The sequence below is a fragment of the Conger conger genome, chromosome 2 (assembly GCF_963514075.1).
Source record: "Conger conger chromosome 2, fConCon1.1, whole genome shotgun sequence".
Classification (NCBI taxonomy): Eukaryota; Metazoa; Chordata; class Actinopteri; order Anguilliformes; family Congridae; genus Conger; species Conger conger.
Window position 1 is genome coordinate 63,316,880 of NC_083761.1, and position 26,226 is coordinate 63,343,105.

Consider the following 26,226-nt stretch of genomic DNA (forward strand, 5'->3'; position numbering starts at 1 on the left):
TTTTTTAACTCCCAGCTTATAAGGTCAAGGGTTTGCTCTGCTCTTGGCCTGAGGTAACAGACGTCTGAAGCCCACCCTGCAAAGCTTCAGAGAGACCATGTGTTGGAACTGTTTTTTTGAAGGAAGTGGTCTGCATCTTGGGTTTGCCGAAAGTCAAAAGTTCACATTTTGTATTAAAATACTGCTTCATCTATCAGCACACCCCCTCTCTACAGCCTGGCCTACTGTGCAGAGGTCAGCGTTTGGCTGAAGTTGGCCTGGTGTGATGAGGAAAGAGGTCATCCACCCCACAGGGCTCAGGAGTGAAGTATCTGCAGCTCCACACGCATGAAAGATCAGCATAAAGCCGAATGTCAAAGACCAGACTCCCAAATGAACACACTGTCTGGCTGGACCCAATTCCCCAAGGACCACTACTTCCCCAGTGCCGTGCAAGAATGTGACCTGTTTGATAATTAATGTGAGGGGCTACGAGAAACGGGGGTGGGCTGCTCGTAAAACATCCCCCTGTCATTACATACTAATCGCTCTGAGGTTGACATGAAAATATTTTTCAAAAAGAAGCCAGTGTGAATATTGACAACAACAAATATAGTCTAAAATGTGGTTGTATGAAAACGTATGAATATAATGTCATATTTGGAAAAAAGAAACACAAATCATGATAAAACCATGTCTTACAGATGAAATTACTGAGGCAGGAAGTCTGATTTCAGTTTTTATTGGGGGTTTTTTCTCTCACAGGAATGTAATTGTGTTATGTCTAGGAAAATGTCAATGTGTCAAGAGAATACATTACCTTAAGTGCTTAAGAAACATATATTGTATAAAAGATTTTCTTTATTCAACTCAAATAAGCGACAGAAGAAGGAGCAACAATAAATAGAAAAATGCAATTAAGGCATACAAAAAACATGGACATTCATATTCTAGCATAATAACAAGGTGCTACATTTGCAAATACAAACACTCTGATTCCTGGAGTCTGTAGTAATTAACTTTAAAGAGAATATATTACAACGTGTTCAAGTGCTTTGAGCAAATCCAGTTTTGAATATATTACAAAAGGTTTACTGCATGCCTTTTCCCATGTGACTGTTATTAACCTTTAACTAACTATTAAATATAACACTTACATTTTAATGAGTCTGTGTTACTGCCTGAAAGGCATTAGGTCATTTCCATCATGCAGAAAATTAAAAGCAAAGCTCAAATAATAATTTCAGTAAAATACATGTTCAGTATGCAATGTTGTAAGTGCTTAAGAAAAGCCAATTCTTGATTTGTTAATAGGTTCCATTGTCCAAAAACATTATTTAACCTTGTCAAACGACCAAGCTGTTACCCCATGGAGCAAACGCAGCTGATCAGAGGCCAGACAATCACAGGGGAGACTTTTATGTATCACTCGCATCATTTGTACAAAGAAATGTGTTCCAATTTAATTGCACATTTCCTTGTCAATAAAGTGCAATATTTAAAATGGGTCAACTGAGTTTTACTTTATCAAATTTATTGGACGTGGTTTTTTGTTGTATTTAAACAATTGAACAATTGAACAAACAATAGCATACACAAGCCGCCGTGTATCTAAAATAAATAAAGGTAGCAACAGGTACTGCATGTGAGTGTATGGCAAGTCAAGGTACAGCAAGTAATATGTATAAACTATTATCATTTTTGCTTTTTTATTTATCACTTTTATTAATTATTTCAGTTTAGCATATCCCTCAGGAAACTAGCAATTAAACTTTTCAAGCACACTTTCTTTATAAATACCCTTTGAAATAGAAAAATGCAGTCAAGTTGTTTACAGCCTGTCATCACCAGACCTACTGAATGCTGGGGAACTCTTTCAGAATGTCACAGGTCTTCTTGTGGATGACCTCACGGAGCTTACGCACGCGGCGTACGCTGGACGTGCCCACGAAGCTGTCGGGCTGCAGCACCGCCATGCCGTTGTGCACGTCTCCCATTATGATCACCTGCCCGTCGCTGCTGGTGATGTTGGGGCAGGGGCAGGTCCAATCCATGTTCAGCAGGGTCACCTCCAGGGGCTCCTTGCCGAAAAACTTCAGCCCCATCTTTTCATCTTTCAGGATCTCCTCCACCGTGATGAGGGCGTGGCCGGAGTCTTGATCTTCCGTTAGCTCTGTCATGTGACCCAAGATAACAAAGTCACTCTTGCAGAAGCTGGTCACCATTTTCTGCCGTGGCTTACATATCTTGCAGTTCTGGTTTTTGGGGAAGGGACACGTGTCCTCACAGGCTTCTTTGCTCTCAAAGTTGTTGTCGTTACCCCCGCAGCCGCCATAGATGAAAGACTGGCATTGCTTTGTCACACTGCTGTATGCCCAGCGGGGCTCGTAGGCTTTGCAGGGACCCTGCAAGCTGGGCAGAGCACAGGGGTTTGCCACTTCTGCCCCACAGGAACGCATGCACGACTCGTATGTGTCGAAATGGTTCATGTTGTTGTTGCAGTTGCTGTAGGTAAACGTGAAGCAGTTGTTCTTTTTGGCCTCATAGTACCAGCTCATCTTCTCCTCCCCGCAGTCTCCGCTGTCTGGTGTCTTCAGACACTCCTCTGCAGGAAAGACGGTGGAGTTGTTCTGGTCTTCCTTCTTGAGAGGGTCCTTCTGGACAACAGAGAGGGGAAAGTGCGCGTGTATGGGACCGGCTGCGTTTTTTGCCGTGCAGGTGTAGATGCCAGCATCTTCGATCTGGGCATTATAGATGACCAGCTGGCCGATGTTGGTCACCACCACATTCCCACGGACATGGTTGGGCTTCATGACGATGTTTTCCTTCCCTTCCACCTGTTTTTCCCAAGTGATCTCTGGCTTGGGCTTTCCTGTCACCTCACACAGGAAGCTGGCAGTCTCGCCCACAAACACAGACTGGTGAGCAGGGTTGCTGACCATGACTGGAGCCTGCATGTCCATGGGCGTGGTTTCCAAAAGAGCTGTGGTTGGGCGAACAGTGGTCTCCACAGGGAGGGGACTGGTGTTAGGCCATGTGAGATGGTACCGGCAGGTCACCACAGACAGTGAAATGCCCTTAGAGCAGGCTTCTGCATCCATGTAGCATTTGTTGTAGTAGGTCATGCCATCGGAAGCGCAGGTGAAGTTGGGCTCCCTCTCACAGCGGTCCCGGCACTTGCACACTGGCTGCCCGTCCCAGATGTCACACTCAGAGCCCTGCTGGGTGCACATGAACTTGTCGCATGTGGCTTCCTTGGGCATTCCCATGGGTCCCTTTTTCCCCTTGTAACGGGCCGCCACACAGCTCCTGTTTCCACAGACATTAGGGCAGCACTTCTCAGAAGTCTCACATTCCTGGATAGCAGAGGAAGCGCACACACGTTTATGTCTGTAACAGTCTACACCTTATAGTAGACTGTTACACAATTCATCACTCATTTAATACTTTGCAGCAGCATACGTTTACATTAGTTTTGAGGACAATAAGTGTGCATTAACCATTATGTTCACAGTTACAAAAATAGGTTCTCAATCACAGCTTTCAAATCTGCAAAAAAAAATTTTTTTCACATTCCTTGATATCTGACAACCTTTCAAAGAAAAAGCATTTTTAAAACGAAATTTTAATTCTAATTCAGGAAAAAATTGAAATGGATAATGGTAAAAAATGAATTAATAAAATAATTTAACTTAATAACTCGGTTTTTGTATAGACTTTAGTAATAGACTTTATATGTACCGACAATTTCACTTGATATCAGACTTTCTACTGAACGTATCCATAACTCCCCATCCACCAACACACGGAAAATTGATGGCAGACCGAGACTTACCTGATCAGATTCGCACTCCCGCATGCAAGTACTCATGGCATCCACCCATAAGTTGGGGTTCATTTCGTTTGGACAGATCCCTGCGTGAGAATATACAACTCTTGGTAAAGCGATGCCCTTCACGCGGCCGTCCATGAACAGGACAATCCACTGCCCAACAAAAAACCAGATCCAGCGCGGAAATAGCATCCACCACATATTCCGCGTTTACTGATTTCAAAGCTTTACGGGGAGAAAATAAGAAAAGACAGAACTCTCCTGAACCTACCGAAGGTAATCTGCCTTAAAGTCACTATTTTGATCGAACTTTTCAAAATAATATCTCTCAATAATAATAAAAACGAAAAAAACCAGCACCTCGACACAATTAAAGAACCTGTGGTGCTCTTTCAGATGGAGTTCTAACTGTTGCTGGTTTCGGTGGCAGTATTTATACCCTATTCTTTCCTTTTCAAGTTAAGCCTGCAACTACTATTCCCCCGACTACTCGCCCTTGCGCGCAAGTGACAGTTATGAATTGAGTCTGAGTACTTGAAAGGATTTCAGACTTCAAAAACATCAGTCGTAAAATTGGGTTGGGACACCTGCCTGTTTCGGAATCGCTGTAACCCCGATTTAACCCTTTGTGCGCTTAATCTGCGTATAGGCTTGCAGCTGGAGAAATTACACATATACATCGTTTTTTCATTTGTCCACACACTGTTCGTTTAAGTTTTATTTATTTTCTCAATCCTTATTTCTGTTATAGTTGGCACAGGACGGACCCCGCGGGAAGTCGGCAACGGGACCCTCTCCGTTTTTGTGGCTCCGCGAACAGGTGTGACAGAAACATCTGTGGACTTTTAAAGTGAGTCCTTTTTTTATTAAATAACGAATTGAGCTTTGTTATGTTCACTAATCTGTTCAGTTACTGAACTTTATATATGTGTAGATGGAAACACGTGGCTATAGCCAAGTGGTTAAGGTACATGCTGGGACCCAGCGTAGCTACAATAAGACCTGCACAGGGGGGCAGAGGGTTTCATTGTAATAATGTGATAAAATAGTTTGAAATAACAGGAAACAGGAAACAACGTATGTCCACCAGAACTGTAATACTATTGAAGAAAACTCCTCATTGATTTATTGGCACATTATTAGTCCTGTTAGAATACTCCTCTGCTAAATAGCGAATTAAGTCATTTTAAAACCGTAGAATTATATGATTGTATCTGATTGGAGCCAATTCACTTTGGTATCTTTGAAGCTTAATATCTCAAAACCACTCAGAACACAGATAGAACCTTATAATCCCATGGTCACGATTTTTCTATCCATTAGCTACTCATAACATAAGCTACGTTTTCTGGTTCAGATTTTACAAGAGTGCAGACCTGGGGGAAATTGTATCTATTAACAGTACTTACTGTATAGTGTTTGCCAGAGGCTTGCATTAACATGAGATGGGCCACATGTGTAGCGTGTGGGTGCCCTGCCACAGAAAGTTGTTTATTAAAGTTTCAGCGGCAAAAAAAATATTTCATATCTCGGGCTTAATATTTAGTGCTTCTATGCAATCCTCTTACATTTGCATCCTGAATAAGTAGCTTGCTCCAAGTAAAGGTACACATGGAGTACAAAGTTCTGCTGAGGACAGTAGAAAATTCCTATCGTGTACTTGTTCCTCATCAAGTTTATAGCAAGCATATGAAGTAAATTCAGTGAGCTCCATATGTCATAGACATATTTCAAGACATTTTTTCTTTATTTGGCTCAATTTTAGATTCATAATCAAGCAATTTGGTTAGCGCCCAAGGAAGCAGAAACCGATATATTGAATACACCTGACTAATCAGAAACAGCCAAGAAGCCAACTGTCCAATTACTTTTGGTCCCCTAAGATGTGGGGAGTGTGTATAAAAAGGGATGTACACATGTAATACACTTTATCAGGTATTCTGACATTTAGCCTGAAAACAGCTGAAACTCTTGACCACGTCTGCATGATTTTATGCATTTAGTTGCTGCCACATGATTGACTGATCAAATATTAGCATTTATAAGATGTACAGGTCTACCAAATAAAGAGCTCACTGGGTGTATATATGAAGACATACTGTATACACCCAAAAAGTATTGCAAGTATTGCTTACTATAAGTATGGATAGTTGCACACAGTATATGGGACTTTAACTGATTTAGTACTTGTACATCTAATGACAAATTTTCTGCATAATATACAGTTAGAGTAAACATACTGTACAGTACAGCCTATGAGCATGTTGAATAATTCATTGGATTTTGCATGTTGCCCTAGTTTGGTGATTTTAGAAGCATATGTGCCAAACTGTCTACTCCTCCTATCCCAGTATTGGTCTACATGGTCCTCCAATTATCCTGCCTGTAGTTGTGCTGCTCCTATTCCCCTGTCCTTCTGCTTGTCCCAGTGCTGCTCTGCCAGTCTGCCAGACTCCACAGCCACAGATCACATGCACACAGCATGGTGGCCCGATAATTAACTAAGTTCTACATTATTCTCCTGAAAACATTCAGTCACCCTCTTCCTGGGACTTCCACATCCTGTTAGCTCTTTCGGTTCAGTTTACACGGGTTCCAGCCTCCCCAGTCACCACTGGGAAGCTAAGACCTCACAGTCTGTGTGGACATGTTGGAATGAAAGGATGTCTGAAATAACATATCTGTGCAGAGACCCAGCCATGCACTCTGACTTTAGCACATGTATTGCCTGCAAATAGACCTTGACTTTGACCCTCTGATCATTCGCAGTCTTTTTGAACTTGAGCCAGAAAACAACAACAAAACAATCTGTTGTTGTGATAATTTATTTGAAAGTAATGTATTTTAAGTATGGTATCATGATTTTAAAAAATGTGCATTTATTGAAATATTAAAATCCACACCTTAAACAGAATGATTCCTTCTGTATTTCATCTTTTTTGTGTCAACCAAAATGACAGGGTGTAACGGGTCTTTTCCTTATCTTCCACAAAACCCTTTTCCTCATAGGGTTATCAATAGTTTTATAAAGAAAACCAAATACAATAAAATTTTATGTTATTCATTATTCTCATCATCTTTTTTCCCCAAACAACTGCTTTCTGCATTATTGTGCTTAGTTACAAGATTTTTAAATACGAAGAATAATTCAGAATTAACAATAACTGAATCTCAATAACAATAACAATTGAAATCCATGCAAAAACAGCAAAAATCCATGCAATGTACAGCAAGAGTACAGCATAGACAAATGATAGGTATTGTGAAATGACAGTATGTTGAGGTAGTTCTGTCAGTGAGATTTCTTTCTTTGTTCCTGCTTCCTGCCCTTTATCCACATTGAAAAAGAACTTCATGTAGAGCCAGGGGGTCTGAACTTTAATCTGTTTCACAGCTCTGTAATAAATGTCACAAGGTTTGTCTAACACTGTAAATCAACTGTGACTACCATGCTTTCTATGAGAACTGGGCTCAAACATGTGGTCAATGTCTTGGAAAGTGTCTGGCTAGATGATTAATTTATCATTTATGACTACATGTGACAAATATATACATACATACTGAAAAATACTTCAATTCAGCATGTCTATATACAGTGGTCTATATAGAGAACCAACTGGCAATGCACAAAAAACAAACAATATAAAAAAAACTATATAATTATTGAGATAAACTTAGACATGCCAACATACAGTTTTTAAAAATAAATGTTTCAATGGAAGCAACAAAGATCTAACATTAATTTAATGAGAAATAGATTTAACCAAAAATAAAGGTCCCAAAACTATTGGCACCCCTGGTTTAGTACTTGGTGTATCCACCTCTGGCATGGATAACAGCATGGAGTATTTTCCTGTGATGCTTGACAAGGTTAAGGAACACATTTGTGATTTTAGACCATTCCTCTATGCAGGTCCTTGCAAGATCCTTCACACTCTTGTGTTTGCACATATCAACTGCTCTCTTCAGTTCAGCCCACAGGTTTGCAACTGGATGAGATGGCCATTGCAGAACATATATTTTGTTGTCACTGAAACATTCCTGTGTGGGGTCCTGTGCATATGCTTTGGAAAATTGTCTTGCTGGATGGTTCACGTAGAGCCAAGTCTCAGCCTTGTAGTAGAGGCAATGATTGTCAGGCAAAATTTCCTGATCCATTATACCATTGCTTTTAACCAGTGCTCCTGGACCTCTGGAATTAAAACAGCCCCAAACATCATTGACGCACCACTGTATTTCACCGTGGCTATGAGGCGCATCTCTGTATGCATTCCAGTTTCAATGCCAAACATGCCCATGCTGCTGTTACAGGAGTCCCTCAGGGCTCAGTCCTCAGTTCGCTCCTCTTCTCCATTTACACCAGATCCCTTGGCCATGCTATCTCTGCTCATGGCATTTCATATCATTGTTATGCCGATGACACCCAACTCTTTTTCTCCTTCCCCCTATCCGACACACGTCTCTACCCGTATCTCTGCCTGCCTGAGAGACAGAGCTGGATGGACAACCACCATCTAAAGCTCAGGTAAGATGGAACTAATCTTCATCCCTGCTCTAACCTCTCCCTTCTCTGATCTTTCCATTTCACTGGGGGATACCACAGTGACCTCATCCCCCAGTGCAAGAAACCTTGGAGTGGTGATGGACAACAGACTGTCCTTCTCCGAGAACATCACACCTACTCCACTCAGCTCCTCGTTCAAGCAATAGTCCTGTCCCGCCTGGGCTACTGCAATTCTCTGCTGGTTGGCCTTCCAGCATCTGCCATCAGACCCCTACAATTGATGCAGAACACCGCAGCTCGTCTGGTATTCAATGTCCCCAGACATTCACACGTCACCCCCCTGCTCAGGGACCTCCACTGGATGCCTGTTATGGCTCATATCGAATTTAAAACTTTGGTGCTCGCATATCAGGCAGTTAAGGGCTCAGCCCTGCATACATTCAATTCAAACACTTATCAGAACCTATACACCAGCCAGACCCCTCCGTTCCACTACTTAGGGATGCCTGGGACCTCCCCCTTGTCACACCTGGACTTCTCAGTTATGACTGCTGTCTGGTCTGGCCCCCACGGTGGTGGAATGACCTTCCTGTGGATGTCAGAACAGCAGAGTCTTTGACCATTTTCAAGCGTAGACTGAAGACTCATCTCTTCAGGCGGCACCTTTCCCTCCCTACCTCACTACCATGATTAGCCGCCTTGTGTATGCCATAGATAATAATAGCACTTATGTATAGTTATTGTTGTACTCTGGGTATTCTAGCTGCCAACCGTGGTATTCTAGTTGGTAAGTTGTATCTATGTGTTTGTGCTAGGACTCGGAACTGTACTTTCCTCTAGGGTCCTCATCCCTGGCTTTGATTTGCAATTCATTGCACCTCGCTCTGAATAAGAGTGTCTGCTAAATGCCTGTAACATAATGTAATGTAATGTAACCCTCGCTGATAGCTCTGGGGACGTGAGCAAAGACCTCCTGCCCCACAGTAGCGATCAGGAGATCCTTCCACAAGATTGTTTTTAGAGGCAAGATGTCAGGAGCGTCGTGCAAGGGCTAAAAGTTGCCGCCCTCCTACAACGTCATCCCAGTGCTCATCTGAAGAGGCTGCACTCGCCAGTTTCTCACCTTTCATACATTTGGCCTGTTGCTGCAGGTGCTAGCCAAAGCAAGGGAGGAGAAGCAACCCACAATTTTAATAAGGGTTTGTTCTTGTCCACATTAAAGGGGCGTGTCTTTAACAGTTCTGCATGCCATAACAGCTATAGTGGTTCTACAGTTGCTGCTCACCCCCTGGAAAAAACATTTTATAGAGAGTGTTGACTGGAAGGCTTTGTCTCTCAAGTTGGTGTTGCTTACTTAGCTAAAAGCGATTTATGTACCTTTTCAGGATCTGACAGAGTTGTGCTGAGACCAAGCCCTTTGTCTACCCCGAGGGTTATTACTGCGTCCTTTTGCTCATGTATATTGAACCTGGCCCTCTTCTCATGATAATGAGGAAGATGCTATGCTTCATAAACTCTGCCCAGTGTGTGCTCTGTCAATATACTTTTTACGCAGCCTATTGGACAATTAGACCAGCTGTGGCACAAAGGATCACTGATTCAATCAATGGGAATTTGAGAGTATGGGCTTGCCCCCTCTGGTGGGGGGCCATGCCCAGTGTACTCAAGGCTTGGCAGCAGCTCAGGCACTTTTTCAGGGGCTAAGTTTGTACAGCGGTGTCTTGGAGTTCAGCCATGCACCTTTGTATGTTTTTGTCTGCAAGATACAACAGCGCTGTCGGGTGCATTTGCAGTCTTGAGTTCAGCGTCCAACCAGAAGTAGCTATTGCTCAAACATACGCATTGCCTCTAAGAAGCCTGCATATGCAGTCAGGTCCTGAATTATTGGCACCCTTGATGAATATGCAGAAAAATACTACTGTAAACTAACAAATAATACTGTTATTGACATACTACTGACATACTAGACAACTACTTTACTTCAGTGTAAACTCTATTAGTTTGAGTGTAATATCTATTTTTTTTAACATGTGTAAAGTAGTGGGCTTTATTAATGATTCAATGGAATCAAGCAGTCTTAAAAAAAAAAAAAAAATTATTTCCCCTAAAAATCAGGTTTCCCAATTCATGGTACCCCCTGGTTTAATACTTTGCACAACCACACCTGGGAAAGATGAGAGTGCCTTTTCTTATAATTTGTTGTAATGTTAGAGAACACATTTGGAGGGATTTCTAACAATTCCCCGAAGCAGAACTTTTCAAGATCATTGATATCATAGGCTTTGCGCTTATGGACTGCCCTCTTCAGTTCAGACCCACGGTTTTTGATGGGATTTAAGTCTGGAAACTGAGATGGCTATTGCAGAACATCAGTCCCAAGTCCTGACTCGAACTCAGTAGGTAATATACTGTGGCAAGGCCTGAAAAAAAGACCAATCTGTCTGAATAAAAGCAGGTCTGCAAAGACTAGAGTGCAAGACTCGTTCCACAGACTGATATTTAATTATAGGAAGTGTTTGGTTGCAACCAGTTATTAAGTTTAAGAGGGCAATTACTTTTTCACAGGGCTAAATTAGGTGTTTTAGCACTTTTTTCATTAAATAAATGAAATAATAATAAAAAATAATAATCAGGTTTGCCTAAAACACTTTGTCTAATATTACTTTTTGTGTAAGGGGGATTCTTTGAAAAGTGTTGCAGATGGCCTGAGAAATTGCAAAGAAAAAGTTTGTAATGGTAATAGTATTGTATTTACTGTAGGAAAATGTGCAACTATTTTCACATGAATTTCAGCTTAAAAAGGATAAAAAAACATGCTTCACCTAATACAGATATGTAAATATCCTTGGATTAAAGGGGACAGTCTACACTGTAACCTCACATGTATTGGTTCATTTAAAATCCAATGTGCTGCACTACAGAGCCAAAAGAATAGAAATTGTACCAACTGTCCAAACACATACCGACTACACTGTATGTGGTTTAATTGGCATTACATTGCAAAGGTCAAAGGATCACCCATAAAGAGCTAAAACCATTCAGCATGACAAATATGCAATAATAGAGGAAATTAGGGGCAAATATTTATACATGGCACTGTATGTTAATTGGATCGCTATGTCTGCCAAGACAAAAAGCAGCTTCATGCATTCAGGTTTTTTGTGACATAATTACTGGAAGTAGCCAATTATCTCAGACTATTGATCTTTCAGAAGCTGCTTTCAAGTCTCGAACATCCAGCATAGAATCCAGTTACGTACATTACATCTAAAATGCATATTTTAGCTTCTGTATCTGTACAGATAATGGGGGATTAGTGTTGATTAACATTTCGGTTCAACATTAGAATGGTAACATTTTAGTACTTTTATGTATAAGGTCTTTAGTTATAAGGTTGAATTTAAGAACAGACAGCTACTGCGAGGGGTTGGTACGTGACACCTGATGAGTTGCAGCCGCTCCCCTCCCCACCCACACACATGGTTTACAGTTGTGCAACAGATTAAATGCAGCAAACAGCTCCATTTATCCCCAGGACTAGATTCCTGGAAAGTGCTTGTCCTCAAGTGCTCTTTGCAAAAATGAATAGTCATTCTTGCCAGGTTGTCACTGAAAAAAATGAGCACAAATGGGGCGTTATTTTCTATTTAAGATTATTAAGCTGTCTGATTTTTGGACTGAAGAGAGGCCCAAATAATTAGTTTCCAGACATGCAGAATGAGTGAAACCAGAAACGAACCCATCTTAGAGAAGGCAGTCCTTGAACAGAAAAAAGTAATTGAGTCAGATGTCACTGGGACAGATGTCTGAGCTGGGACAAGATGACATACTGTAAAGTGTACAGAGGGTACCAGCAAGTCAATTACCAACAGCACATTAACACACCTGTCCGTTTTCCATTGAAATGTGACTGCCTGCATTCATTAAGTACTATTTGTTTAATTGAGTCTAGCATCCTGTTAGTGGCCAGCACTATGTAGACAAGTCTTTACACTTCAGTTTAGAACAAGCATGGGCATCTCTGTAGAGTCACATTTTCATTTCCACAAATTATCCTGGCTCAGTTAGTTCATCAGTGAAAATAAACTTATGTTGGCTCACTGGTAGGTTACTTCACAATAAAATGTTTTATGAAGGGACACAAGATCAGTCCGCTCATTGCGGTCACTCATGACCTTATCAAGAAATTGTGCTAAAATGTCAGATTATGTAAACGCTAAATAATTAAAAGCAAAAGTTTATATGAAATCCTCAAACATGTATATATTAAGACAATATTCAACATTAATTAAATTACATTAGACTTGTATGTAATTTTAATAACATGCAAAGTATAAATGTGTGTTAAGATGCTTAATTGGATTCAGAATCTTGGGATTTTGTAGTGCTGTGGAGTCCTCTCATAGTGTCTCCTGACATTATATTTTGAAGCCATGTAAAAATATGTATTGCTACAATGAGATTTGACAGTAATAATGCCATTAAGCTAATTAAAATTCCTTTCATGTGCACTTACTGTACATTAGAAACCAAGCAATGTGGAAAACAATGCAGACTAGTTATATGACCCCCTTGATCCAAGTACAAAGGCATTTTCATTAATAGCTGTCCTGTAGTCATGCAACTAAGCCGCAAACACTTGAACAGTCACCCACTATGGGCATACTAAGCACTTCAGCTATGCACACCAGCACAGGACCCGACAACCTCCTGGGGGGACACATGGTTCAGCTGAGGAACTTGGGTTAATTCACTAAGAGGCTTCCATTCCTATACCTGGAGTACTTTGTCTGTAGTATTAATTATTTTTATGAACAAACTGGTTCAGGAGACAACATATTTAACCAAGGAAAAAATGTCATATGTACATGTAGAAGAATTATGGGTAAGAGACTGCATTACAGTGACCAATTAAAAATCACATAGTCACATCAGCCTTGGAAATCCATTTGGTGGAAGGACTGCCCAGAAATGCCCTGTAACAATTGAGTATACAAATTCTACAATTAAAGGTTGACTGAGGCTGATCCTAAGCACTAGGCCTCTATAGATACTATGAATGTGACACATTCATAGTATCTATAGAGGCCTAGTGCTTAGGATCAGCCTCATCTGAATGTGATCACTGATGCTTTTAGCATGACATGTGTCTCTTTATCATCAGTGTATGTCAACTCAGATTAGGTTTGGGGAGACTGCCAATGGTGTAAGGTCAGAAATACCAGCATGCATTATGAATTTATAAATTGAAGGGAATCCAAAAGATATTTCCAATAAGTATTATTTATATATACAGTGGTCTCCATAATTAATGGGACCCTTAAACTAAAAAAGAATACAGTTATTGACATACGTTTATTTTCCAACATCTGTAAAGTAGTGTGCTTTAATAATAATAAAATGGAATGGGATGAAATGCACTTGCGTCCTCTTCCTGGCAGGTTTGCAACCATTCCGTATGTTTTACGTCTTTTTGTCATTGCCCTTACAGTGCAAGTAGTATGTATGTAACCATTTATGTATTTTTTGGTATCCATTACTAGACTTGTGATGGTCAATTATCATCAATTGTCTTCTGAATTGACAGTTCTTTGGCTTTTCCCATGCTGATGGTTGATAAAGGGATTTTGAATGTTGTGACCTAATTTTCAACAATGTTAAGTAAAATTGTATTGGCCATTTAATTTAGTTTGATTTTATTTACAATTATAGGTAGGGGTGCCAATAATTTTAGCATCTATGTTTTTCAGAAAAAAATAGGTTACTAAATAAAAAAGAAAATTGAAACATGTGTAAATGAATTGAAATAAAACTGTTTTCCCATATGTTTCAACATAAAATATAAATCATTATCATGTTGTTTATTATATGCAGCCTTTTTATCCATTTTTATTCAGGGTGCCAATAATTCTAGAGCCCACTGTATATCAGTTAAACTTTTCTTTCACTCAAAAGACCAAATTGCAATATCCAAGGCAAATGAAAGACAGAACAATACTCCAATAAAAACCAAATCACATTGATTAATAATAGGAAGATTAATTTACACATAGTGAGATAAACCTAATATTCCTGTCATGTCATGTTATGTCCAAATTGTAGTGTGCACTCTTTTTGGCCACTACTATTTGGATTTTAAAACCTCAGATAATATTCTGATGGACCATGTGGTCTGAACTGAGGAGGGCAGTCCATGAACGCAAACCCAAGGACATCAATGATCTTGAAAAGTTGTGCATGGAGAAATGGTCAAAAATCCCTCCAAATGTGTTCTCTAATCACAAATTATGGGTAAAGACTACAAAGTATTAAACCAGGCATGCCAATAATTGTGGAACCTGTTATTTTTTTTGGGTTTTTTTTTACATGTTAGATTGATTGAGTACATTTAATCATTGTGCATGTATATATTTGCATATTGTGTGCATATTTATCATGGGTGCCAATAATTCTGGAGCCCACTGTAGGTTCATGTTCAGGATATCAAGGCCTCCAGCACTGATTAAGCCCATCTGACATCTTTTAGGCAACAAAGAGACTATTTCAAAGTGCTGGCACAGAGAGAGCATAGCACACCACAGCCCATGATTGATACCTGAAGGAGTAGATACAGCATATTGCATTCATTATGTCTGTCACACTGGATACAACTCACCTCACTTGCCCCTAATAAAAACAATACCTGATATGCCTTTGATCAATAAGATGTTTGATTTTGAGCAAAAATTAATAAACTGTTGTCAAACATATCTAAGGGATGATAGACAAGACCTGGGGCTATGAATGGGCTGACAATAAAAGGTTGATTATTTTTAAGCACAAAAAAACATTTTGCAAGATTGAAACTGGACAGAATGTTTTAAATAGCTCAAGATGATTTGCTAGTAGTTTCCTGTCCTGTTCCCTGGAGGCCTGGGATTTGGCTTTTGCTGTTGACTCCATTTAAAATGTGCCCTTGCATTGCCAAATCATAGCTTTAAGTATGGTTAGTGTGATTTTGCAATGCGTATTTCACATAATATGTTTCTGCATTCGTGAGTTTTCAAAGTAATTCACACCATCCAATGCATTTGAGACTGGACAATGGCATTTTCTGGAGCAGGAAATGAAAGCGGTCATGGTGGGTTGTAAGAGAGTGAGAGCATTTTTGGGTTTGTTTTTAAAATGTTAAGAGAATGTCTTGCATATCTGATTGATGCGGGAAGAGCATTCCAGAGGTAAGGGCCAGAGGACTTAGAGTGCTCTGCCCCCAGCTGATTATTTAATATCTTGGAAGTGATAAAAATCCTGCATTTTGGAAGCGTAGGGTATGTAATGTTGCGTAAGGTACAATATAATTGGATTAGAGAGGTAGCATTGTGCCAATCCACGCAATGCATTATTTAGCACTTTATTAGGTATTTATAAAACATATTCTTTAGACTTATTTAGTCTTCTACTGCTGCACTTGAGAGGTTTGGCACGTTGTGTGTCAGGAGATGTTCTACGGCATAGCACTGTTGTAATGCGTGATTTTTTGCATTACTGTCACCTTCCTGTCAGCTTTGACCAGTCTGGCCCAGTCTGGCTCTGTCGTTAACAATGCGTTTCTGCCCATAGAACTGCTGCTCACTGGACTTTCTTTTGTTTTTTGCACCATTCTCTGCAAACCAGGACTTCAGCAGTTTCTGAGATAGTCAATCCACCCTGTCTGGCACCAACAATCATTCCACGCTCAGTTACTTAGTCACTTAGATAACATTTCTTCCCCATAGACACTCAAGGCCCTTTACAGTGATGAGGGGGAATCTCGCCTCAACCACCACCAATGTGTAGCGCCCACCTGGGTGATGCATGGCAACCATCTTGCACCAGAACGCAAAGCACAAACCAGGTGGAGAGCATCATTTTAATAAGGGGACAATAAAGAGTCAGGTTAGAAATTTAGCCAGGAAACCCCTACTCTTCGCAATGAATGTCAGATTTTACAGACCACAATGAGTCACAACTACGGTTTAATGTCTCTTCCGAAAGATTGAATCTCCTTCAGCACAGTGTCCCCATCACTGAACCTGGGCATTGGTGATAATTTGACCAGAAGGAAGATCACCCCCTTCTGACAGCTTAGTCATCCCAAGAGGTCTCCCATCCAATATTAACCAAGCCCACACTGGATAAGCTTCAGCCATTTGGTAGGAACAGGGTGTATGATGGTATGGCTGCAGGCTGTTGTTGCTGATCTTGGCGCCTGATCTTTAATTGTAGGGCTCAATTAGCAGGTCAGTTTTATAAAAGCCGAAAATTCACAGACAACCATTTCAGCCAGGCAGGTTGTAGCCTTCTCTTTTACCACACAGAGTAACATTTGTTTTTGATGTTCTAGAGTTTTAAATGGCTGCAATACAAATATGAAAAAAAATGGCTTGACATGAGCTGGCCAAACTCAGCCTTTGGCAGGATTCAGGTTCGGTTAGCCTATTGCACCACCGTGGCACTCGTCACTCGCTTAACCAAAAACAAAACAGCTTAAGGACACAACATTTTAAAGAGCAGGTATGTGTGTCCCTTTTTGCTTACTTTCTTATTTCGGCCACTGTCACACTCCGTGACACCCCCCTGAGAGGATAGACGAGCTTGCCACAGGGAGATATCAAAAGTCTGGATTGCACCGGTGTTTTATTCAGTTTACACAGAAGCAGGGAAGGGAGAGAGAACGGGAGCAAACTATTAAATAAACAAAAGGCCTTCACCCTTCACCCTCACGGATCGGGGTCAAAATAGCAAACTAAAATAATAAAGGCAAGGCAAGCCAAGGCAAAGCAAACCACGCCGTAGCTTTCTCTCTGTGGCTTTCACTTAGTCGCTTTTTAGCTCTGTTGCTTTCAGCTCTGGCTCTCTGAACAACAGTTCTGTCGTCTGTACTTCCCGGTCTCAGATGCCTACTGCAGAAAAGGGCACACATTTAATAGCCAGGACTAACTCTAAACATAGTCCACCTGTGTGCCTACTTAACCAGTAGGCATGGTCCTTGGATTGCCCTGCTTCCTTCCCAGAAACCATGCCCTTGCCACTGTCACTAACCCCGCTGATGAGCAGTGGCTCCGTTTTATTATCCTTTGTAAAACCACTGTATCTAAAACCATGTGTATCAGACTTCTCTTCCGCATTGCACGATTAACCATGAACTATTAAAGAACCCTTGATCACCCCCACCCACCCAAAAAAGAGCACTCAATGTGCCATAAACCATATATTTAAAAAAAATTATTAAAACACATGTATTGCTGCAGACATCCCACTGGGAAAGACATTGACAGTTGGGGAGAAAGAAAAAGGGAGACAAGCAATAGAATAACAATGTCAACTTTGTTTTAACACACGGCAACTTCTTGCTTTTGTCACCACTTGGAATACATGAGTTATATTCCCTTAATATTCCCCACCTGCAGCATCAAATGATCAGAGAGGAAGGAAGCCAAACCCAGCAATATTTCATGTAGCTTGCCTACAGGGAGAAACATTACTTAGCATCCTGGCACCCTGGACTCATCCATCCTCTACTGGGACATCACCTGTCAAAGACGGTCGGGGGCCGCTGCTCCCAGCGTAATGAAAAAACAGCACACCGTCACGGTAGGAAAACGGCACTGGAAAGGCCAACACACTGTCCCCGAAATCCTACCACAGAGCGAGAGGCATCTTGCTGCGAGGTGTCTGAGAATAAACTTGTCTCCCATCAGTAAGCCTGCAGCACTGCCAACGTGTGTCACTCTCTGTGAACCGCATGGCAGGGAATCTTTCAAATCTGTCCATTTATCAAAAACCGCACTCAAGAGAACGTGTCATGACTAAGCTGATCCTTCTTGATATGAATTATATGAAATAGCGGTCTAATGAGAAATAAAGGTAATGCTTATGGTGTTGGCAGTGTGCAATTTAGTTTATGTAGGATATCGAAATGTTTATAATTACAGCCAACATTCAAACATGCAGACAATTTAAACCTAAACCTGACACCCATAAATATGTCTCTCAATGACTGACTATTCTGACTAGAACAAAACCTAAAAACATCATTAGCCCCTTCTTGAAGCCATACCCATAAAGAAAAATGGCAGTAATTAAGGACTCGTCTGGTATAAAATGTCAGCACATTCCTAGAATGTAAAACTTCCCAAATGAATGGTAGGACACAGAAGTCAATAGTGACTAAAATACCCCCTCTTGTGGTGTACCACTGAACACTTTGAATTTGAAAGCAGTCAATTTGACAGAATGTTAAAACTGAAAACAAATCACTATCAGCATACAGACAACATAGAAATAAAAAACTAACATGATAGTTAATTACCATGCTTTATTGAAGAACAGTGACAGGTCTTCAGTAACACAAGTTAAAAAGTGCTTAAGTATTTATCAAATTACATAAGACATACAAAAATATCAGACTCTGAATGTATAGGCTAAGTCAAACTGTACTCCTTAAAGAATGTTAACAATTAGTACAATGTTAGTGATTTCCTCGGAGTCAGTCGGATGACTTATGCAAAATTGTCAGACTGGGTTGACGTGTCTTCACAGAAGTCACAGGTCAAGACATTTCTCTCACTGCTCAGGCAAGACATATTTCCCCTGAACTTTCAGTGAACAATTAAATCCATTTCTACAAAATACTCATTAATCATTTTGGAGCATCCCATTTCTCTCTCATAAATCTAGCATTGTCACACTTGGTTTGCCTCTATTTTTTTATTTTCCATCCAAAACTGTTAAAGGAAGACATGGTACATAAAAAACAGAATTTATTCATGAAAATTCACCCAGACAGCAGTCCCAGTAGTTCACTTTTCCTCCTGTGAATTCACAAGTACTGCATTCATTACAGCACTGAAGTTTGTGTGCTTGTAAGCATGATTTGTTTCCATGTTTTCTACAGGTCTACAGCCATACATTAATAATGTAAACATCTATTTCCTGAAGAAAATAGGTTACAATTCCTCTAACAAAAATTAGATTTTAATTTTTAACAAACATTTCACAGTATTTTAATTTTTTTTTTTAAACCAAATTTATAGCTATGGTTACCATATTTCAATTAAAAAAAAATATATATTCTACGTTGAGATCCGAAGCGGACCCACGCGTATGGGGAATTACTATTTTTGGGTTTCTGCTAAACTCACAAAACAAATTAACTTTCATTAAATTTGATCAAATAAATTAGTCTTATTCCACTTATTATTCTCGAAGCAAATCATGGTGATAGTAGAGAAGGCAATACAGTATTTGAATGACATGAAAGTGCTCTTAATCACTCCTCCCAAAACAAGGCTACTATTGAAGCAGCAAACCCTTCATGTACAGTATAGTATATTGATGTACATTATTGGGTTGTGGGAGATACTTCAAAGGTTACCATGTTCAATGAGAATCAAAGCAATAAAGGCATTTGCTAAACTGGTTACACGGGGACAATTAACCCCAAACACCAAATAACACATGCCAACAGTGGCAGTAATTGGCCATTTCAAACAGCTGTCAAGATTTTAATGTTTGGTTTCCGTACTGTAACACTGTACTCTAGTACCACCAGACAAAAGCTAAAATTTAAGTTTGTCCTATTTTGTACAAAGTTTAATTATTGAGTCAGTCTCCATAGGGAAATAAGTATCTAAACAAACCAATCAAGTAATTTTTTGGCCTAAATGACACTACCAACATGCACAGCAGGCCGGTCTCAAATTGAATTTCAATGTTGAATTTCAATGTTTATCCTGCAGGGGTCCCCATAGGCAGTCCAACAGCATAGTCAATTTATAATTCTTTTTTTTGTGGAGGTTAAATGTTATATAACTACCCTCATTTTAATGTAGGCACTTTCCACTGCTTCTAACAATCCCTACGAGGACAGAGAGAGTACAATGATAACAGGGAGGAAAAACTGGTTACCCTGTCTATAAGGAAGTGGAGAAGCTTTCTTGCTTGCCCGCATAATTCAGGGCAGCTAAAAAATGTAGGCGTAAGAACACATTTAATTTAATTAAGCTACGGGAAGCAATATGATGGCGTGTGCTTCTCACAGTCCGCTGAAATCAGCTGTTATAATTAAAAGTAAAATTACAAGTTAAAATAAAAAAAATCTGTATTAAAATACAAGGCTGGTTTTGTTTCTCCCTCCAGATCTATGTATAAATGGTTAATTTTTTGTGAATTCAGTGCTGCCTGTACCTTCTGCGACAGTGTTCAATTCAGAGGCTCAATTTCTCCGCACATACACTCAGGCCTTCCAATAGCTCTTCTAACTGTAGAATCAGTGAAAATGGCTCCGCGCTACTACTGTCCCGAACAAAATGCTATGACACACCCAGCCGACCACCTCAATGCCTATAATGGACTAGTTGCGTCAGGTCTAAACGGACTCCACCTCCTAATAGGTCAGCTTAGAGGCTTTCATGTTGTAGCATGGCCTGTCTGTCAGGCTGCCCTGTCCTACATCTGACAACAAAGACAGGTTCTCTGCTCTCTCCAGCACCACCTCCAGCTCCTGGAAGTCCTGTAGCCTGGCCACATCTTTGTCCTGAGGGTCAGAAACACAACAAATAAAGCCAAATGTTCACTGCAGAACACTGGTACAGATTTACATGTAGCATGCCCGAAGGCCTTTATATTCAGGATTGTCAGTAACAAACAAACTAAAAACAAGACCCCATTGTGCTGTTCGACTTATCTCTCCAGGAACAGGTTCTGCATTCCTGTATGGTGAATATCAGGGAGCACGATCTCCGCTATGAAGTCAAACTGAATATACTTCAGAAATGGACTGCAATGGAGATGCCTTCACTGTATAATGTGTAAGATCCATCTATGTTTGATTGTTCATTTTACAAAACCCAGTCTCAGCAACACATTTAAAACATCAGGTGATGCCAGTTCATACATTTCTCATTCATTTGGCTGTCACTGAATGTCATGTAATGCTACTGCTTGTGAAGCTTTTTGTCATCCTTTTTTTTTGGATTGGCTGTACTGAGCCACATAAGACACTAGATACTTGACACATGGGGACGAAAGTAAAGTGGACAGAGGAAAAGATGGGTGAGACTCTTGCCTTCCTCAGCACGGTATTAGGCAGCTTACGGATCTTCTCCACGCAGTCTGAGCTAATGCCCAGCTCTCTACTGCACACCCTGAGAAGTGAACGGTATGTCAGCTCTTGTCGGTCCAGTTCCACCTCTATGAAGTCATTTTCTCTGGCATCTGGGTTCTGGATCCGCACCTTCAGGACCAGCTCTGAAACAGAAAATAGTATGCACATTTTGCCTACGTGGCCTTGACATTGTTGCAAATCAGGCATTAGGCTTTAGCGTAATTTGAATCATATACGTTTAACAAAGTTCATCCTTAAGCAGCTCATTTAGGACATAGCCACTAAGAACTTGCTTGCATTTCCATATGTGACTTTAACATTAACTTGTAAAATCACTCGTAGACAGACTGAAAATGATAGGACAGAATTTTTTGTTGCCACCAAAAATGAATAAAGCAAAAGTGTTCAATTAAACAGACAACCTGCTGCTCAACTCTGCTCTTGGAAATCTACTGTCCTATAAGTTTGAATTCCAGTTCTAACAAAGCAAACCTCATTCAACAACTAGAGGTCACATTGAGCTGACAGTTCAAACAAACGGGTGTTAAATTCATGTTCAAATGAAAACCTACAGGACAGGCGATCTCCAGGAGTAGTGTGGCAAATAGTGTGACATATCATTTGAATGGCAGGGAAAGGCTCAGTGTTATACCTTACCTTGCACACTGACAGGGAACGTGCTCGTGAAGAAGAACGGCTGGAAGGCAGGCACAGACATGCCGGCCTGAGTTGTGTTCAGCAGCTGTGGAACAGACTGCTGTTTGCCGACGGTGGGCTTGTCCACATAGGAGCTGGAACTCTCACTGGCGGAGGAAAGAGATGCGCACACCAGCCCACTATCTCTGACTGTTTGGGCATACTCCCCATGACTAGAATGATGGACCTCCAAGCATGATCCATTGACAGCACCATGAGGGTTCAGTGGCAGGACATTCTGCCCTGGCACTGGGACATAGGCAGCCTGCCTCTCTCCCTCTGTGTCAGCGAATGAGCTCTTCTCATGCTTATCTGACAGTGAGGGGTCTGGGGAGGAGGCTGGTTCACAGTGAGGCTCCGGGTCCACTGTGCCATTTTGGGAATTTTGGGACTCCTGGATCAGGTCCTTTGCATTCGTCTTTCGATATGGGAACTGTGGATTTGACAGGTAATTTGGGATAATTGGCAACTCTGGTTCATTCACCTCAGGAATGTCTTCTTCCACTGTGAACATATTAAAACATAATTTGTAGTTATCAAAATCTCTGAATCTGTCTTTTTTTGGTACCGACTATTGTATATAGCACTCAAAAGTGCTGAAACAGGGCAAATGTAAACTAATACCTGACAAGAGTGTGTGTGTGTGTGTGTGTGTGTGTGTGTGTGTGTGTGTGTGTGTGTGTATATATATATATATATATATATATATATATATATATATATATATATACACAAATATATATAAAAGATACGAAAGATTGATGGAAACATATATGTTCCATCAATCTAGCCTTTTAATCCTACCCAAATAATCCCTTGTGTTTCAGTGAGGACAGGACCTCTACTGTATAAATTGTAATTGCTCTACCATTAGATGCTGACTGTGAGGCTAAATCTATCTCTGGGAGCACATTAGGCCAACAAACTTAAAATTATGATTTACTGGGGCCCGTAATTTTACTTCCAGCAATGTAAATAATGATTTATTTTCGTTCGTTGGAATAAATGCAATATGGGTCAATTATAAGTATGCACACACTTGCACAAACAATTGTTTCTAGAAGACTTAAATGACAAAAACTTGAGTTTCAGTAACAGAAATGGGATGATAATTTAGGCAAACCTCCAAGAAGTCTTCGTATATCACGCTTAGAGGTCAGCTGGACAGCCAATTCTCCTTTAGATGTGAGAATTCCTTTATCAGCTCCGGAACCAAGGAGGTAGGCCACAACCTGTTCATGGTTTCTCTTACATGCCCAATGAAGACATGTCCTAGTCGAGAAACACAAATAAGCCTGCTTTTCCAGTAGCTACATATTTGCATAAAATAGGATAGCTAACGTAAATTATTTCTAATCTAGAATTAACACAATAAAAACGTAGTCTGCAAATTAACTGGTGTCAGAATCAGATTGATTAAAAGTTAACTCAAACTAAAATTAGCCAGGCGTGTGACATGCATAAATTAGCAAATACAAGCGAAACACAGATGAACTTTGTTCGATATTGAGCAGTACTAGGTAGCCTATATAAAATATATCGTTAGTTAATCGTTGGTTATTGGTACGGTAATTTTCAGAACTGTGCGTCATGCGGTGTCCCATGTTAACATAACGTAATTTAGCCAACGTTACATGCGATTAGTTAGCTAACGTTAGTAAGTAATTGCCTATAAAACTAACTTACATTAATGTATCTACATTTTCAAGAAAGCCAACTTATCTTGCTAGGTTTTTTTTAAATATTTGTTTTACCTGGTGCGTTACAAGCATGATTGCTACTCTACCGGATTAAGGTAATCTAATCACGAGTTACAGCAATGAAGTTAAGGAAGCTAGCCTAACGTTGGCTAAATTAGCTAGCTACAAGGATAAACACTGGTTAGCATACCGAACAAAGGGAAGTTCGCAATCAAGTGAGTTAAATTATGAGGCACTTGTTATACAATTAGCTAGCTAGCTATGTTTGCTGTCTAACGGTGGAATAATGTCGAGTAGCTAGTTTAGAGACCAGCCCAGTTATTCGCCAAAAAGATAGTCTCGAGCTAGCAACAAATGGCTTCACACGTACCATCCATTGATTTCGTTTTGCGAGTTGATATTAACTCCACTCTCCACTAAAAGCCGCACTTCGTCAACGTCTCCGATAGCAGATGCCTCTCTCAGCTGCTCCTGCAATTCTTTGTCCACCGATAATGTTGACATATCTGTCAATGTTGTATGACTTCATAAGCAACATAAACCACCTTTTCGGCCATATAGAAATAGCTGTAACTTCCTACCCTGCTATCTATCGACGCGAAAAATACCAAGCTAACTTAGCCAATACAACACCTTTAGTTTAAGTTAGCGAACCTGCTGCTTCAAAGCAGTCACCTGGTTGTGCATTAACGTTATAATTTCTGAAATTATATCTTAGTCTATCTGGCCTCACTTTTTAAGTGTCGATAATGTTTATTTAATGTTCTTTTTTTCTTTTTTTTAACCGACTATCAAGTTTTCCAGTCCATATTCGTCTCTTTCTCTCTCTTTTTTTCACTCCTTCTTCTTCTCGTTATTTTACTGTGGGTTCATACAACTTTATGGTGCATTACCGCCACCTTCTGCTCCGGAGTGTGGATCAGAGATTACAAAAAACTTTCCTCATACAGTAAAATAAATTGTCAATACTACTCTCGTATTAATCATCCTTATGTTAAAATGTTCATTATTTGTACATTCCCAAATATATTTATCTCCCTTAAAAAAGGGAACAAAACCCTATGTTCTACTTCTCTCATACCCAATAATCATTTTAATGTGCATATTGACATGTTCTACTGACTACGACTCCTCTTGTTGTTTTGCTAAGTAAAGCGTTTTGTTTTTTCCACAATGTTCCAACCTTAATCTAGTCAATACCACGTTCCCTCTTCTATTACCATTAAAAATAATTTTTGTCATGACACTTCTTTGAATTTGAAACAAATGTCTCCCCTTCAATTCTCCTTCCTATTTACTTGCCATATTTGATTTGCTCTTTCCCATATAATACTTTTGGTTTCCGAATGATCCTAACTTACATGTCTATTGTTTCTTAATAAATGCTTGCTTTGCATCTGCCCTTTCATTCCTGATCACTCCAACTTGAGCAGGTACCTATATAAACCTGATAGCACTGTGTTGAGTGACCCTTACGAGTGTATGAATGATCTCATACAATACATCTTGCTTGATTTAAAAGATTTTAAACTTGTAAGTACTGAATAAGAATCTGAACAAATCAGCACTTTACTTGGTTCACCTTCTTCCACCCATTGTAATGCCAACATAATTGCCATAATTTCTACTGTGTAGACCCAAGCACTACTTACTAATCTCTACTTTCTTTCCTGGAACTGGAACTCCAAATCCTGTTCTCCAAATCTTTCTTAGCTCCATCTGTAAATATTTGTAAGAATTCTTTGTGCAGTATCGCCACCTACTGTTAAAAATAAAAATGTACTCTAAATTTTAAAATTCGCTGCATTATTCCTGTTTGTTCCAGGAGCACAGAGACTAGGTTAAAAACCTAATTTCCCAAATGATAAGAAAAACTGTTTTGAAGTCCATTCTCTGAACTCCATGTCAAACCAAATCTTCTTGTAGCCTCTGGTGTTCCAATTAATATTGTAGACAATCTACAGTTTCTTTTTGCTGATGGCAACGGTCACATGTTTCTTAATTAGTAGTAGACTGGCATTCAGCTTCGTATGACCCAATCGCATCCTGCTTATTCAACATTCTTCTTTCCTTTTCCTGCCCCAGGCCTCCCATTCCCCACCTGTTTTTGGATGTCCTTCAATTCCATATTCCACATTTCCTGTCACTACTTCCTAATTTGGAGCCATATGTATGATGGCATATTGGCCTCAACTGTGACCAAAGTAAAAGCCTCTTTCTAGACAACTGTCTGGCTGCTACCAAAGAGCGTAAGGATAAATTTGGTACAGCATTCATTTTTGAGCATTCACTGGCTCGATTTCCATACTAGCATAACGTGTTTAAAGCTTAGCATAAGGACTTGAAGCTTATAGCAGTCAGTAGCCTAGCTCCTTCAAGTGAAGAAACG

At 40.1% G+C, this 26,226-nt stretch overlaps 2 protein-coding genes across 2 annotated transcripts; both read right to left on the reverse strand.

The window, feature by feature from the left end:
• Positions 1-705: 705 nt before the first annotated feature.
• On the reverse strand, positions 706-4,292 carry wfikkn2b (WAP, follistatin/kazal, immunoglobulin, kunitz and netrin domain containing 2b). The gene is made up of 2 exons (XM_061232111.1): positions 3,815-4,292; positions 706-3,335 (listed from the first exon to the last, which is right to left on the reverse strand). Exons 1-2 carry the CDS (start codon positions 4,010-4,012, stop codon positions 1,833-1,835), a joined length of 1,701 nt encoding a protein of 566 aa, XP_061088095.1. The 5' UTR covers positions 4,013-4,292; the 3' UTR covers positions 706-1,832.
• Positions 4,293-18,631: 14,339 nt separating this feature from the next.
• LOC133121723 (ankyrin repeat domain-containing protein 40-like) lies at positions 18,632-24,674 on the reverse strand. Its single transcript, XM_061231135.1, has 5 exons — positions 24,208-24,674; positions 23,261-23,409; positions 22,099-22,641; positions 21,403-21,584; positions 18,632-20,871 (listed from the first exon to the last, which is right to left on the reverse strand). The coding sequence occupies exons 1-5, from the start codon at positions 24,339-24,341 to the stop codon at positions 20,722-20,724; spliced, it is 1,158 nt and encodes a 385-aa protein (XP_061087119.1). The 5' UTR covers positions 24,342-24,674; the 3' UTR covers positions 18,632-20,721.
• Positions 24,675-26,226: the final 1,552 nt, after the last annotated feature.

Bases quoted from the DNA above. Each gene is read 5' to 3' on its own strand.
- LOC133121723 (XM_061231135.1), bottom strand. From the start codon at position 24,341: ATGTCAACATTATCGGTGGACAAAGAATTGCAGGAGCAGCTGAGAGAG. The intron at 21,585-22,098 runs GTAAGGTATAAC...TTTCTGTTTCAG, and splicing joins GTTCCCTGTCAGTGTGCAAG to AGCTGGTCCTGAAGGTGCGG. The intron at 20,872-21,402 runs GCAAGAGTCTCA...TCTGACCCTCAG, and splicing joins CTAATACCGTGCTGAGGAAG to GACAAAGATGTGGCCAGGCT.
- wfikkn2b (XM_061232111.1), bottom strand. From the start codon at position 4,012: ATGTGGTGGATGCTATTTCCGCGCTGGATCTGGTTTTTTGTTGGGCAG. The intron at 3,336-3,814 runs GTAAGTCTCGGT...TCTGCTATCCAG, and splicing joins GGGAGTGCGAATCTGATCAG to GAATGTGAGACTTCTGAGAA.